This window comes from Pangasianodon hypophthalmus, chromosome 19, assembly GCF_027358585.1.
Source record: "Pangasianodon hypophthalmus isolate fPanHyp1 chromosome 19, fPanHyp1.pri, whole genome shotgun sequence".
NCBI classification, from domain to species: domain Eukaryota; kingdom Metazoa; phylum Chordata; class Actinopteri; order Siluriformes; family Pangasiidae; genus Pangasianodon; species Pangasianodon hypophthalmus.
This window is the reverse complement of record NC_069728.1, coordinates 20,846,482-20,863,268: the sequence shown is the minus strand read 5'-3', so window position 1 is coordinate 20,863,268 and position 16,787 is coordinate 20,846,482. Positions and strand designations below refer to the sequence as shown.

Here is a 16,787-nt window from a genome sequence, read left to right as displayed (position 1 = left end):
TCCTCATGATGTCTCAGGGAGTTTTTCCTCACCACCATCACCTCTGGCTCACCCATTAGGGATAAATTCATACATTGAAAATGTATATCCTGAATATATATTTCTGTAAAGCTGCTTTGTGACAATGTCCATTGTTATAAGCGCTATACAAATAAAATTGAATTGAATTGAATAGTGCTCCAGCAGGCGGCGCTGTAACATTAACTCCGCCTTAAACTCACAACAGATGAAGAGGAGCTGCAGGTTTTTTCCTCTCTGAGTGAAGAGATTTCTCTCAGATGTAATCATCTTCAGCGTGAAAATATTCCTGACTGGGTTTTATTAAACAGATTTGATCCATTGTCTGTATTTGAGGATGTTTATTACGTTCTCCTTTGATGCCTGAGGTAAGTTAAACTAGCTGAGCTGTTCTGCTAACAGTTAGTGGCTGAATCCCAAATGGCTCCCTATTTCCCTCCAAGTGCACTACATTAGAGAAGGGTACAGTGGAGTATTCACCCTATGTAGTGCACTACATAGTGAAAGAGGAGACATTTGGGATTCAACCTTAGTAAAAACTGGTGGAGCAGGCTAAATCGTAAACACAGTCCCTTTTTAAGCTGCATTTTAGCTGATTGTTAGCAAGTTCATTTGTTTTAAACTTTACAACACTCTGAGTTTTAGTTTATAGATATTATCTGAATATTTTATCTTATTAAGGGATGTGATGACTGTATTTTTTAAATGAATTTGTTTTCCCTGTTACCTTTTAAATGAAATCATCATTTGTATGAAGTGTATTAGTATACAGTTGATTCTGGAGTTATGACTCTGATTAATTATTACTGATAATTTGAGCTCCTTTTCTAGAATTACAACCTTTAAGACCAAACCTTATGATGGAATCAGCAGAGGTCCAACCATGCTCTTTTAGAAACCCTCCACACACCCCTGCTCCTGCTGGCTCCCAGGTAACAGTTAGCCATGTGTGTGGAATTGTCTGATCTGTCTGATTTTTAAAGCTTTGAACATCTGATTATTGGAAGACAGAGTTGGATTTATGGGGCTGGGAGGCTAAACCCCACCTTGGAAAGAAATCTGAGCAGAAAAAAGCAGCCTGTCGCTGCTGGAGAACAGTGGAGAGCAAGGGTGTGAGATGTCAATGGTCGCATGAGCAACTAATCTCTCGCATAGCTGGACTACTATGCAGAAGAGAGAAAAATACAAACATTCGACTATGGGCTCATTGGACAAAACACTTCAACATTCTTAAAGTTTTCATGCGTTTTCAGTTCTTTCACGGTACATGCAATGCCGATATTCTACAGTTGGTGTGTTCAAGAGCTCCTGAGGGTCTAATCATCAGTGACATTCATCAGATATTTAACAATACAATGGATATAAAAAGTTTACACACCCCTATTAAAATGGCAGATTTTTGTGAAGTAAAAGATAGAAACTAAGACAAATCATATCAGAACTTTTCACACCTTTAAAGTGAAATTGCAAAGTATACAAATAAAATAAAAAAACAATCAGAAATTTTTTAGGGAAAACAGGAAAAAAATCAAAGACTTCCAATAACCTGGTTGCATAAATATACACACCCCTAAACTAATACTTTGTTGAAGCACCTTTTGATTTTATTACACCACTCAGTCTTTTTGCGTAAAAGTCTATCAGCGTTTCTTGACTTGGCAATATTTTCTCACTGTTTTGTGCAAAAACATTTTAGATCCATCAAATGATGAGGGGATCTCCTGTGCACAGCTCGCTTCAGGTCACCTCACAGATTTTTAGTTGGATTCAGGTCTGGGCTCTGGCTCAGTCATTCAGAAACGTTGATGTTACTTTGGTTAAGTCATTGTTTTGTTGATTTGGATGTATGCTTTGGGTAATTGTCGTGCTGAAAGGTGGAATTCTTTTTTCAAAATTCCTAAAACTGACTGTTGCAGCTACTCATGATTCCCTCCACTTTGTTAAAATCCCCAGCGCTGGCTGAAGCAAAGCAGCCCTAAAGCATGGTGCTGCCACCACCATGCTTCACCTTCACCAGGTATGGTGTTCTTTTAGTGATGTGCTTTATTTTTGCACCAAACATACCTTTTTGGAATTATGGAATTATTATACTTTTTGGAATAAAGCACATTTTGCCACATGGTTTGGGGTGATTTAGTTGAGCTTGGATGTTTTTTTTGTGAAAAAGGGCTTCTGTCTAGCCGCCCTACCCCACAGCCCAGACATGTGAAGAATACGAGAGATTGTTGTCACATGCAGAGAGTTATCAGTACGTGTCAGATGTTTCTGCAGCTCCTTTAAGGTTGCTGTAGGTCTCTTGGCAGCCTCCCTGGTATGTTTTTGTCTTGTCCTTTTATAAATTTTGTCCTGTTCTTGGTGATGTCACTATGGTACCCCATTTTCTCCACTTCTTGATGATGGTCTTCATGGTATTCCATGGTACATCTAATGCATTGGAAGTTCTTTCGTACCCCTCTCCTGATCGATGCCTTTCGACAAGTGAGATACCATACATGTATTTTGTAAGCTCTTTGCAGGCCATGACTTTAAGAGTCAGATGAAACCAAGGAGATGTCAAGAAAATCCTACAGAAACAGCTGGTCTTTATTCGGAGTTAATCAGAATAATCTCATTGATGACAGCTTTATGATAATTGCTTTTGAACATGAAATTGAATGTGATTGGTTCATTCTGAACACAGCCACACCCCCAATTATAAAAGGATGTGCACGCTTACGCAACAAGGTAATTATAACTTTTTTTTTTTCTGTTTTTCACTAAAATGTTTTTGATTGTTTTTCAGTTAATTTTTATACAGTGTAATTTCACATTGAGGGTGGAAAAAGTTCTGATATGATTTATCTTGGTTTAATTTTTTTAGATCACAAAAACCTGCCATTTTAACAGGGTTGTGTAAACTTTTTATATCCCTTGTAAAAAAAAAAAAAAAAAAAAAAAAAAAAAAAAAAAAAAAAAAAAAAAAAAAGCCCCTTCTGGCAAGCTGAAGAAAGGCTATAAGACTGTAGGCTCTGTCAGTAGAACATGACGCTTAATCTCGGGGTCTGGGTTTGAGCCCCATGTTGGGCAAAGAGCTTTGGTCGGGGATTCAAGCCCCCAGCACTTTCAAGCTGCCACAGTTGGACCATTGAACAAGGCCATTAACCCTCTGTGCTCCAGAGATGACAGAGAAAAGAATTTCACTGTATTGTAAAATATATGCGATAAATAAAAGCTTCCTTTTTCTTCCTAATACATAATTATGAAAGTATGAAAATAACTATTGTGTATATATACCTAATATTTATATAACCTAATATAACTATATGAACAATACATAGAAAAACTTGAAGGATGCTGTCTCACAGGACTGATGTAGAGAAATATAGGGAAAGCTGCAATATGTCAAAAAGGAAGTGCGTCCTAGCACTCAGTGCAGGTTGGAAATATTGGATGCCAAAACTACAAACAAGTAGACACTCTTTCTCTTGCTTTCTCTTATTGATTGCTGCAGTTTAGCTACTCCTCGTCATGAGTTGTGTGTCCATGGCACCTTATAAATAAATGCAAACAGTGTCATTTTGAACACTTCTTTGAAGCATAACATAGGCATTTTTGAAAAATAAACAATCATCTGCTACCCCACCAACCCCACACCCCCAAAAGCCTGAGTGTAATTTCAGCACTCTTGTAACTTCTACAATAATGGATTGATACAAAAAAAAAAAAAAACAGCTCTGTGAGATCTGGGCATGGGTCGATTTGAATGTTTAATAAGTAACAGATCTTTCTGGCTTTGGGATTCTTGTTCTGTTAATCAGTTTCTGTCCCTGGTAGCTTGCATGCTATCTTGCTAATCAAGCCAACCAAAATTATCATTGACTCCACAGACAGTATGCGCAGAATCTAGTGTTGACTTTCTTTCCTAATTAATTATTATTATTCATTGATTATTAGCTTTGTAGAGATGTGCAGACAGAAACTTGTACATCAGGCTCTGTGGGAAACATCAACCCTGTGGACCAACAGAAACATGTAAAGAAGGATGAACCTGAGGATGAAGGCTATGTCTGTAAGTCAAAAGGACACAATACAGCCCACTGTCACTCATTTTCAGTAACCGCTCAGATCACTGACTTGTACCCAGTTTGTATTTTGTACGTTTATAAATTGAGTTGATGAAATTTCAGGTGAAGCAACGCCAGGCCCAGTAGGACACATCACACCTGTGGATGAACAGAAATATATAAAAAAGGAAGAACCTGAAGATGAAGAATATCTCTGTAAGACCACAGGGTGTATTAGGCTCCAGATTGCACCTCATACATTTTATTACACTATATTTGTTCCCCACATTCCCCCACTGTTCTTCAGAGATTTACTTGAGGTTAAATTATTTAAATGTAATTGGTGGAATTTCAGGTGGAGAAACATCGGGCTCTGTGGAAAATGTAGCCCAACAGAGAGAATTTCAGAGCAAGCATGTAAAAGAGGAAGAGATTAACGATGAAGACTACCTCTGTACAACGACAGTATGGGGTTAAGTATCACTGACACTGTAATGACACTGACACTAGAATCCCAATAACACCAAAATCCAAAAAGGCTGTTGGAGCAAGAGTAGAAAAGTAAAGTGAGACAATGACCCTGTTATTTGTTCCAACATCCATCACAGCTCTCATGTCAGTCAGTGATATTATGGACCGACTAGTAGGCCATGACATTCAAGGCAGTTTGGACTTCAACCAAGGTAAAGTCATTTGGAAGCTGAGACAGTACACCTGGTCCAGACTGCCCCAAGGTCTTCACAATAGCCCCACAGTCTACCATTTATTTTTACAGCATTTGGCAGACACCCTTATCTAGAGCGATTTTCAGAAGTGGAAGGACATCACATTTTATAATTATGTCATTTATACTTCTGAGCAGTTGATCGTTAGTGGCCTTGCACAAGGGCCCAGCAGGGGCAGCTTTGTGGTGACCCTTCCAATCAATAGTCCAATGCCTTAACCACTGATCTACCACTGATCCCACATGGCACTCCACCACCTACTCAGGGAAGCAGTATAAATACCATCTGTCATCATAAATCATCTCAAACAGAGCAACAAGATAAAAAAAAAGTTGTGCATTCTCGACTTCCTTAATGAGAGTCATTATTCTGGGAATGGCTACAGGGATGGAGTTCATGTTTAAGAGCAATTCAGGCTAATGTACACCGATCAGCCATAACATTAAAACCACTGACAGGTGAAGTAAATAACATTGATTATCTCACATAAGTGTAACATTGATTATTGATTATTATGTAATGTAAATAACATTGACAACTGTCAAGGGGTGAGATATATTAGGCAGCAAGTGAACAGTCAGTTCTTGAAGTTGATGTGTTGGAAGCAGGAAAAATGGGCAAGCGTAAGGATCTGAGCGACTTTGACAAAGGTCAGTTTCTGATGGCTAGACGACTGGGTCAGAACATCTCCAAAATGGCAGGTCTTGTGGGGTGTTCCCGGTATGCAGTGGTTACCTACCAAAAGTGGTTCAAGGAAGGACAACCGGTGAACCGGTTGTGAAGACCTTGGGGCAGTCTGGACCAGGTGTACTGTTTTCCACTGCACAGTGAAGACACAGCTGTAGTTCTTCATACAGTGGACCAGACCAGAAAGAATTTGCCATGTGAATCACAGTGACCCACTCATGTTTTGGCTTGGGGACATTAAAGAGTGTTGAAATGTCCACCCCTAGTGGTGTTTGCTTGTCAGTGTGCTGATTTACAACAGCATAAGCCACAGTTAATTTCCATTTGGCTGACACTTTTTCAGGCTGTTCTTTGAGCTATGCATCTTCATTAGGATTCCTCTCTGTGTGATTGGAAGAATTCCCTCCCTCATTTTGCAATGGAGTATTGTTTTGTGTTAGAAGTGACTTGACCTGTGAATTTCACTAGTTCTATTTGTAAATTTCCACAGTTATCTTTGTCTTGAGACCAGACTTGATGTTTCTCCAGTTGGGATTTTTCTGGTGGTCTCAGCTTTCAAATGACTTTGCCTCCAAACTTACTTTATTGTCAAGGCTTATTAGTTGGTCCATAATATCACTGACTGACACTGGAGCTGCGATGGATGTTGGATCAAATGACAGCGTCGAGTTCTCACTTTTCTTTTCTACTCTTGCTCCAACAGTCGTTTTGGCATTTATCGACTTTTTTTTTTTTTTTTTGCTATATAGTTGGGAATACATGCAAGTTCTGCTTTGATGTCCAGCAGGATGTCAGTTACTTTTTGTCCATTTTCATTAGTGCATACGTACCCCGATCAGCCATAACATCAAATCCTGTTACAGGTGACATGAATAACATTGATTATCTCATTAGAATGGCACCTGTGAAGGGGTGGGATATATTAGGCAGCGAGTGAACAGTCAGTTCTCGAAGGTGATATGTTGGAAGCAGGAAAAAATGGGCAAGCGTAAGGATCTGAGTGACTTTGACAGCTGGGTCAGAGCATCTCCAAAACATCAGGGCTTGTGGGGTTTTCCCCAGTATTCAGTGGTTAATACCTACCAGAAATGGTCCAAGGAAGGACAACTGGTGAACCAGCGACAGGGTCATGGGTGCCCAAGGCTCATTGATGCGGATGCAAAGGCTAGCTGGTCTAGTCCGATCCCACAGAAGAGCTTCTGTAGCACAAACTGCTGAAAATGTTAATGCTGGCTTTAATAGGAAGGTGTCAGAACACACAGTGCATCGCAGCTTGCTGCGTATGGAGCTGCGTAGCCTCAGACTGGTCTGAGTGCCCATGCTGACCCCTGTCCCTGACCAAAAGTGCCTACAATGGGTAGTACAAGTACACCTCTTCATGGCAACAGTATTCCTTAATGGCAGTGCCCTCTTTCAGCAGGATAATGCTCCCTGCCACACTGCAAAAATTGTTCAGGAATGGTTTGAGGAACACATTAAAGAGTTCAAGGTGTTGACTTGGCCTCCAAATTCCCCAGATCTCAGTCCAATCGAGCATCTGTGGGATGTGCTAAACAAACAATTTTGATCCATGGAGGCCCCACCTTGCAACTTACAGGACTTAAAGGATCTGCTGCTAACGACTTGGTGCCAGAAACCAAAGCACACCTTCAGAGGTCTTGTGGAGTCCATGCCTCGATGGGGCAGAGCTGTTTTGGCGGCATAAGGGGGACCTACACAGTACTAGGCAGGTGGTTTTAATGTTATGGCTGATTGGTGTATAGACCCTGTTCACACCTAGTATTAACATCTGTCTTGAGTGATCTGAGCACAAGTGAACAGCAGAGTTGCATATCTCATGTACCTGTATGGACTGTTTCAAATGTTTCAATCTCATTGTCTGCTAATGAAACTTTTAAATGAACAAGTGATGCGATGATGAACGAGACTATGAAAAGCAGCTGCTTTCACCACTGCTGTTATAGCATTGCCTTTACCCCTTAGCCTAACTGTAATGAGCTCTACTTTTCAGTATGATTTCCAAACAGTCTTGCAATGATTACTTATTCTCCGGCTAGGGCAATGATGCAGGCAATTACACAGTCCTTTGTTGCTATTCGAGACACATTCGCGTTCACACTACAAATGTGGTTTGAGTGATCGGATCTGAATGCGTCTTCAACACACATTTGATCCCGTTCACACTTGTACTTAGAACTGTCCACTTATGATTCATTTACCCAGGATTTATGTTAATGCCAAGTGTGAACGGGGCCATAGGCCATCTGCTCATTGCTGAATTAGCACTAGCAGGGCCCTGGGGGATTCTGCCTAGCGATCTCTCACAGCCCTAAGGGTCTGCTTTTCATCTCTGTTGCCTGATTTTTGTTGTGATTCAGAGTGCTTTAACACTCAAACCCCCTCCATTACACAATGACTTTGTAATACTTTTTATTTTCTTCTCCAGAAAAAGATGATGCCCAGTTACAAGTCTTCTCCTGCTTCTGGTGTTCACTTTCCTATACAACTCAAATTTGCCTCCACAAACACTTCACAAGTTGCCATTCCGCGGAATATGAGAGACTGATAAAATCAGGAGAGGTAATGTATCAGAATCTTATGCCGGCCAGAAGCTCCACTATTGAACACACAATCTCTGGTACTCTGCAAAAGCAGAAAGAAATCCATCAGTGCTTGCAGTGTGGGAAGAATTTTACTGACCAGAAAAATCTCAGAAGACACCAGCACATTCACACAGGAGAGAAACCACATCACTGCTCACAGTGTGGGAAGAGTTTTGTTAGACAGAGTGATCTCCAAATACACCTGCGAAGTCACACGGGAGAGAAGCCTCATCAGTGCTCAGAGTGTGGGAAGAGTTTCACCCAACACAGTAGTCTCCAACGACATCAGCGCATTCATAATGGAGAAAAGCCATATCACTGCTCAGAGTGTGGGAAGAGTTTTAAGCAACAGAGTCATCTCCAGACACATCAGCGCATTCATACAGGAGAGAGGCCGTATCACTGCTCAGAGTGTGGGAGGAGTTTTATTCAACAAAGTGATTTCCAAACACACCAGCGCATTCACACAGGAGAAAGGCCTTATCACTGCTCACAGTGTGGGAAGAGTTTTGCCCAACACAGTAGTCTCCAGCGACACCAACGCGTTCACACAGGAGAGAAGCTGTATCGCTGCTCACAGTGTGGGAAGAGTTTTATTCAACAAAGTGATCTCCAGACACACCAGCGCATCCACACAGGAGAGAAGCCATATCACTGCTCACAGTGTGGGAAGAGTTTTGCCCATCCCAGTAGTCTTCAACGGCACCAACGCATTCACACAGGAGAAAGGCCGTATCACTGTTCACAATGTGGGAAGAGTTTTAATCGACAGAGTACTTTCAAAGCACACCAGTTCATTCACACAGGAGAAAAGCCACATCAGTGTTCAGAGTGTGGAATCAGTTTTGCCCATCACAGTAGTCTACAACGACACCAACGTGCTCACACAGGAGAGAAGCCGTATCACTGTTCAGATTGTGGGAAGAGTTTTATTCAACAAAGTGATCTCCAGACACACCAGGTCATTCACACAGGAGAGAAGCCCTATAGCTGCTCACAGTGTGGGAAGAGTTTTACTCGACAGAGTGCTCTGAAAGCACACCAGGTCATTCACACAGGACAGACATATGATGTTAGGATCATGCCATTTGAAATTTGAATTTAAATGCAAAAAAAAAAAAAAAAATCTGTATTTGAATGTTGATATTTTGAATTTGTACTATCCCTTCTGAAATTGAGCTGATATTGACTTTTGTGGTTTTGCAAAATCTGAAACTAAATTTGCTTAAGGGTGACTTTTGACCTAGTGAATTAGCATGAGGATGTGAAGTAGCATGGGGATGAGAGACTGCAGAGCACTTCTGTATGTCGCTCTCTATAAAGGCTTCTGCCAAATGCCATAAATGTGAATGTAAATTATTGTTTGAAGATCTTTCAGTGAAAAAAGTCTATTGAGTCTATGTCTTGAATCACTTCATATTCACTTTTTAAAATAATGTGCTCACTCACAAAACACTGGCTGAGACTATGGACAGGAGTTTATGCAGATTACTTGTGTGTTACATTTCTACAAGTTGCCACTACTTCAGCTTCCGAAGCTTTATTGGTGACAATGAGCAGGGGAATTTTTTTCTTCGATCAGGTGTGACAAAGGGATAGAATTTTGTCATATGCAGGGAAATTACTTGTTTATTGTGTTTCACCAACGCTAATTCCACTGAAGGTATTTCATGGCTTAAAGCAGATATTGCTCCCGGAGATTTTATGTTGCCATATTCATGTAAGCACTACCCAGAGAAGGAAAGATTGCTGTGGAATGGCATTACAGAGCAAACTTCAGAAAGGTATGTTTCTGTGCTTTTCACCAACATACTGAAGCTAACTTAGCTAAGCTTTCTTATTTTTTCTACCACGTTGTAATCATTTAAAGATGTTAATGTCAGCAGCTCATATTAATAGATCCAGTGGTTACTCTGGGTTACTGATCAGAACGTTGGGGGTTCAAGCCTCAGAACATAGGCCCTTAACCTTCTCTGCTCCAGAGGCGGTGTATCAGACACAAGCCATGTACTGATGCAGTTAATGGAGTTATGATTAACAGAATGCTCCAGCAGGCGGTGCTGTGAACGTGAACTCCACTGTAAACTCAACAGAAGAAGACGAGCTGCAGGTTTTTTTTTGTTTTTGTGTGTGTGTGTGTTCCTGTGAGTGACCAGTAGCTGTCTCACTGAGGTGATGGTCTTTATATTAAAACAGGCCTGAATGATATTTACAGTGACATGGATGGATTTTAAAATAAAAGCTTGTTATTGTCTTTCTCTGTGAGGAAGTTTACTACATTCTACTAAAACCTGAGGTAAGTTAAGTTAAAGCTGTTCTGCTAACAGTTAGTGGCTGAATCTCAGATGGCTCCTTCCTCCCTTAGAAGTGCAACACAGAGGGAATGATACCCTGTGTAGTTAATAAATAGTGAAAGAGGAGCTAACACATATGTGTATAAAATATTATTATAATATAACATAATCCACATGCTTGATGTTCATGTGGTTTAAATATCTGATTGGTACTTTTTTTTTGTTTGTTTGTTTTTACTGATTTATTTGGTGTCTTAATGTGTCCATGTTTATCAATGTGATTAAAGGCATTTCTCCGTATATGGAAATACGGGTTTATAAATGTACTTTTTTAATGTACAAAAGCCAGTTCTCTATTTATTTTAACTTATAAAGCAGAACAAAGCTGTTTTGTTGCTGAATGTTCATGCTACATTAAAAAAAAAAACAATAAAATTGATTATTGTTTGTAACTGTTAAATTTGATTTAATTAGCATTAGTTTATTCTATGATAGTTTTCTGAACAACTTCAGAAAGTCTTTATAAAACTATATAGTACAAAGTTAGAGAACTAGTCAGGCCTCACTAAAGGGTCGAGCCATGTGCAATCGCAGGAGGTCTCACGACTGACCATCTCAGATTTGCTGGAAATATTGTCACTATTCCCAATAAATAGTGTGCAAAACCTCAGGCTTGTATCTGCATTAGTTTCTGAGATATAGAGGCTTTAAAAAAGGGGGTGTGGCTCTAATTGGACTGTAAAAAACGAGAGCTACAGAAAAAAAAAATTACAAAATTCCACAAGTCAGTACTTTTGAACTATTCTGCTAGATGCATGAAATTTTCAGGGTTTGTTGTCTAGCATAAGTATATATTTTTGTTCTTTGGCGCTCTACAGTCCCCTCTAAAAGTATTGGAACGGCAAGGCCAATTCCTTTGTTTTTGCTATACACTGAAGAGAATTAGGTTTGAGATCAAAAGATGAATATAAGATAATAGATCAGAATTTCAGCTTTCATTTACATCTAGATGTGTTAAAAAAACTTAGAATACTGCACCTTTGGTGGCAGACCAAATTTTTAGGTGAGTAAAAATATAGGAACAGATAGTCTTCAGGTAAATAGCACTTAATACTTGGTTGCATCTCCCTTGCTTGCAATAACTGCATCAAGCCGGTGACCTACTGACATCACCAAACTGTTATTCTTTTGTGATGCTTTTCCAGGCTTGTAGCGCAGCTTCTTTCAGTTGTTGTTTGTTTTGGGGGTTTCTCCCTTGAGTCTCCTCTTCAGGAGCTGAAATGCTGCTCAGTTGGGTTAAGGTCTGGTAATTGACTTGGCCAGTCTAAAACCTTCCACTTTTTCCCCTGATGAAGTTCTTTGTTGTGTTGCAGTGTATTTTGGGTCGTTGTCTTGCTGCATGATGAAGCTTCTCTGAATTAAATTGGATGCATTTCTCTGTAAATTGGCAGACAAAGTTTCTGTAGACTTCTGAATTTATTCTGCTGCTACCATCATGAGTTCCATCATCAATGAAGATTAGTGAGTCTGTTCCAGAAGCAGCCATGCAAGCCCAAGCCATGACACTACCTCCACCATGCATGACCCATGAGCTCGTATGTTTTGGCTTGTGAGCAGATCCTTTCTTACTCCACAGTTTGGCCTCTATCACTTTGGTAGAGGTTAATCTTGGTTTTAGAACGTTTATGGCTCATTTCTTTGCGAATTCCAATCTGGGCTTCTCATTCTTACTGTTGAGTGGTTTGCATCTTGTGGTATGACCTCTATATTTCTGCTCTCAAAGTATTTTTTTTTGAATGGTGGATTGTGATCATTTTTCATTTCAACTTTGCTACTAAACATATGCTGCTAAACTTTAGTACAAAACATAGGCTGTACAAAAGAAAAATACTAACTTAATTACTATTATTTAAGCACACTCATAGCTGTGTGCTTTTGCTTGTCAGCCAGAAATCATGGCTGATGTCAGTAGAGCTCTGCTGCTCTCCTATACATGACCATACTTGCCAGCCCTGTTTGGAGGCTGATGTCAGCAGCTGCTACTGTTTTATAAAAGCAGATCAAGACACCATGGTTTAGTGGTTCCTTTGTCATTGCTGCATACACCTGATTTACATGTAACATGGTTACATCTTTGGCACCATTCTCCATTGGAGAAATGCTCAATTGTACTGAAGACTGTTACAAATTGGATTATGTAAAAACTCTCAAAAGGTAAGCTTATTCATAATCAGTTGGCTATGTAATGAATGTGTGTAGCCTTTTCACCAATTATCATTATATATTGACATTATAGGACTTTAAGAACTGTAAATTTTAGCAATTTCAAATGAGTTGACTTAATGAACCCAATATTATTCCAAAAAATGTGAGCACATTTTGTAGTTTTTTTTTTTAATTATAAAAGTGTAACACAGTGTAATTTTAGTGACATTTATAAAATGCTAAAATAGATTTTAAAAATTGTCACTAATATTTCTAGATTTACAGTATAGACTAGTATAATCTACATTCTTTATTTTTACAAACCATAGAATCTGATTAGGGTTCAAAACTTGTCAGATCAGGAGAGATCAGGAGAGATCAGGAGTTGCTGCTTCACAGATGCAATCAGAGTCTCTCCCAGAGGAGGCAGTCATATGTTTAAACCACAAGAAGGTTTTATTAGACCTCTACTCAAGTCTTCCAAAGAAGTGTTGCAGTCAATATGGGGCACATGAGAATGCCAGGAGAAAAAGTTAGAGAACAGTGACACTGTTTATTGGGAATAGTGACAACATTTCCAGAAAGTATTAAACAAATCTGAGATCGTCAGTTGGGAACATTTCTTAAAATCTAGTGATTTGAGGGTGGATTTACCCAGGAATCGATTGCTGAATTCTGTGTAGCATGGGCAGAATCGGTGTGGGACATGAGAATGTATATAGTAGGCTGTAAGGCAGGGTTGTGGTTTAGCATGTGTTGTCTCATGGCCATTGGTGCTGCTAGGGAGAACCATGTTCAACAATGAGTTGACCGGGCAAAGAGGTCCACCTGTACCTGGCCGAATATTCACAGATCTGCTGCACCACCTCTAGGCGTAAGTGCCTCTCCCTTGGGCATATGTGTGCATATAATTCCGTTTTAGTGTCACTGTATTGAATTAACCAGGCAATATTTTCTGTCTCAGTTCCACTTAAATAAACAAAAGTAACACTGTCCCAGTGGACTTGAGTAGCATATTGCATTCTAGCCAACAAATATAAGTTTAATAATGATTAATAATTAATTTTAATTTTTCTTGCTTCCTTTTAAATTAAATCCTCATAGGTTGTGTGACGCGTATTAATTTACAGTTGATTCTGCAGTTCTGCTTATGATTTGAGCCTCCTTTTTCAGAATCATAACACTGTAGACCCCAAAGACCTTATAATGGAATCAGGAGAGTCCAGACTGTGCTCTTTTACAAAACCACCACACAGTTATTCTCCTACTAGCTCACAGGTAAGTGTTAGCCATATGTGCAATTGTCTAATCTGTTTCATTTTTAAAGTTTCAAACATGTAAATAATGGAACAGATACAATAAAAGGTGTGACAATTTCTTGGGATGGGTTGGGAATAAGGAGACAGGCTTGAGACAACTTAGGAATAAAGAATCTATTTCTCTTTTGCTTTACAGCGGTTTTATAGCAAGCATTCTCTGTGATGCTCAGCTCTCTCTCCTGTGGCTGTCGTCTCTCCCCTCCTTATCCTTGCCTCTGTGATCCTCACCACTCATTTTCTCCGCTCTCCATTCACAAACCGGTACTTGACCACGCCCGCTTCCACATACCCACCGCCCAACTCAGGCTGGGATGGCAACTCATCCAGACCGCTGCCTGCTCCTCCCCCTCACCGAGAGAGGAAAGCTGCCACAGCCATCTGTGCCCCTAGCCTGTGGACCACCTCGAACTTAAATGGCTGAAGTGCCAGATACCAAAGCATGATCCACATATTTGGCATACTTCATGTGGTTGAGCCACTGGAGCGGGGCATTCAGAGGGTGAAGGCTCGTTCCAGCAGATAGGATTGAGGACCGCCCATTTGATGGCTAGATACTCCTTGATCGTGCTGTACTTATTCTCTCGCACCAAGAGCTTGCGGCAGATGTACAGCATGGTGCGCTCCTCCCCCTCCACCACCTGGGACAACATGGCCCCCAAGCCTCTATCCGACACATCTGTCTGCCAAACAAAGGGGAGAGAGAAGTCAGGAGTATGTAAGAGTGGTCCACCACAGAGTGCAGCATTTACCTAAATAAGAGCCTGCTGGCATGGCTCTGTCCAGTGGACCCGATCTGGTGCTCCCTTTTTAGTGAGATCAGTCAGTGGGCTGGTGACATCAGAATAATTAGGCACAAACCTCGATAATAGCCAGCCAGCTCCTCACATCCTTTTTGGTCTTGGGTCTTGGCAAGCTGCAATTGCTGCCATCTTATCAATTTGGGGACGCACCAGCCCAGATACCTTACTTCCACCCATCCAATCGCACACTTCTTTGGGTTTGCTGTGAGTCCTGTCCGTCTCAATGATCTCAGGACAGCCCTCAGATGCTGCATGTGCCACTGCCAATCATTACTATAAATAATAACATCATATAAATTTAGTATATAGTATTTATAGTCATATAAATACTATAAATAATAACGTAGGCAGCGGCATAGGCAGCGAGTGGGCGGAGGATTCTGTCCATGAGTCCCTGTCACATTGCTGGGGCTCCGAACAACCCAAAAGGAAAGGTGACGAATTGGTGTACCCAAACAGAGTGGAAAAAGCTGTTTTCACACGAAATATTGCAGTCAAGGGGATCTGCCAATATCCTTTTGTCATATTCAGTGTTGAATAAAAGCGAGATGCTCCTAACCGATCGAGCAGTTTGTCAATATGGGGTATTGGGTATGTGTCAAATTTAGACACCATGTTGACTTTTCTAAAGTCCACACAGAACTGAACCGAACATTTGGCTTTGGGAACCAAGAGACCAGTCACTGTGGGACACTTCGATTACCCCCATACTGAGCATGGCTGTGAGCGCCATTCAAACCACCTGTTTTTTATGCTTGGGCAAACAATAGGGGAAGTGGCATACCCCTACCCCTGGGGGCGTTTCATTGTGGTGTTCTGTGAGATCAGAGTGACCAGGTAGAGGTGAGAACACATTGGAAAATTCCATCTGCAACTTGGCAACCTCCGTCATTTGGGATGGTGAGAGGTGGTCTCCACAAGGGACCAGGCTGGATTGAGCTGCTGTTTTTAGATTTATCTCCAGTCCTAGCTCCTCCCTCTATGGAACGACCATCACCAAAGCCACAAGGACCACCTCTCTCCATGGTTTAAGGAGATTGAGGTGGTAAATCTGCCTCGCTCCACCTCTATCCATTTGCCTTACCTCATTGTTGGCGTCCCCAACTCGCCATGCGATCTCGAATGACCAGTGCCACATGATGGAGGTGGGAGCGTTGGTCCGGGTCCTAGACGCAATGCCAGCCGCCCCCGATCGAGTGAGGACATACTGTATACTGGTGAGTATTCAAGTGGGTACATACCGCACTTTGGTGGATTCAGGCTGTAACTAAACTTCATCAATGTCTGGTTCAAGGTGAGGCATTGGGAAATGCACAATTGGTGAAGGTGAGGTGTGTGCATGGGAATGTTTGCAAGTATTCACTAGTGCCTGTCATGATCCAATTCTGGGGCGCAGAGACAGACACAGGGGCAAGAGAGGGGTAGGGAAGCCCAGGGAACTGGTTTCGGGTGAATCAGCCCCCGTTTCTATGGTGCAGGGACAGGGGGAGGGTGGGGAGAACAGGGGGAAGAATAAGAGTAAGAGGGAGGGAGAAGAGGGGGCTCGTATGCTCCAGATATGCCACCAAGTGATCTTCCACCTGCTGGACCGCCTTGTCTAGTGACCCCGGAGAGTGGCATTTGACCCATTCCACTGTCCCCTGCGGTAGTCGGGGTAACGAACTGCTCCGGCACCACAAGGTCGACCACATCCTCGGCGCCACACTCCTCTGGCAGCAGCCACCTTCGACAGGTGTCTCGGAGCTGTTGAGCAAATGCGAATGGTTGGCTAAGCTGTGATCTAGGGCATGGCCGCGGTGACCGCTAGAGTACTTGCCGGTTGGACCAGGCTCTGTAGCACCTTCAAGTCCTCTGCCTGAGCTTGGTGTTGCGTCTGGTGGATGCCAGCGTGGGTCCTTGCCAATCTCAGCAAGTGGCAAGGACTCCATGATGGCGAATCTTCCTCAAATTCTCGAGTTTCGGCACCAGTGTGACACTTTCTTGGGTTGGGTCGGCTATGAGGAGACGGGAGGCAGGCTTGGGACAACTCAGATAGATTCTTTATTGCTCTCTTTTCTTTTTCTACTTTCGCTTTTCAGCGGTTTTGTAGCACA

At 41.5% G+C, this 16,787-nt stretch overlaps 1 protein-coding gene and 1 long non-coding RNA gene across 2 annotated transcripts in view; both read left to right on the top strand.

The window, feature by feature from the left end:
* LOC113524752 (zinc finger protein 850-like) overlaps positions 1-16,787 on the top strand; it is a 42,245-nt gene that overhangs the window by 9,123 nt on the left and 16,335 nt on the right. The window contains exons 6-10 of the mRNA XM_053242046.1: positions 7,920-9,166; positions 13,749-13,853; positions 14,486-14,605; positions 16,173-16,294; positions 16,344-16,457. Coding sequence (XP_053098021.1) covers positions 7,920-9,166; positions 13,749-13,853; positions 14,486-14,605; positions 16,173-16,294; positions 16,344-16,457 — 1,708 coding nt within the window. The remainder of the gene's footprint in view (positions 1-7,919; positions 9,167-13,748; positions 13,854-14,485; positions 14,606-16,172; positions 16,295-16,343; positions 16,458-16,787) is intronic.
* LOC128321693 (uncharacterized) lies at positions 199-950 on the top strand. The gene is made up of 2 exons (XR_008305257.1): positions 199-386; positions 850-950. It is a non-coding gene; the product is annotated as an uncharacterized LOC128321693 (long non-coding RNA).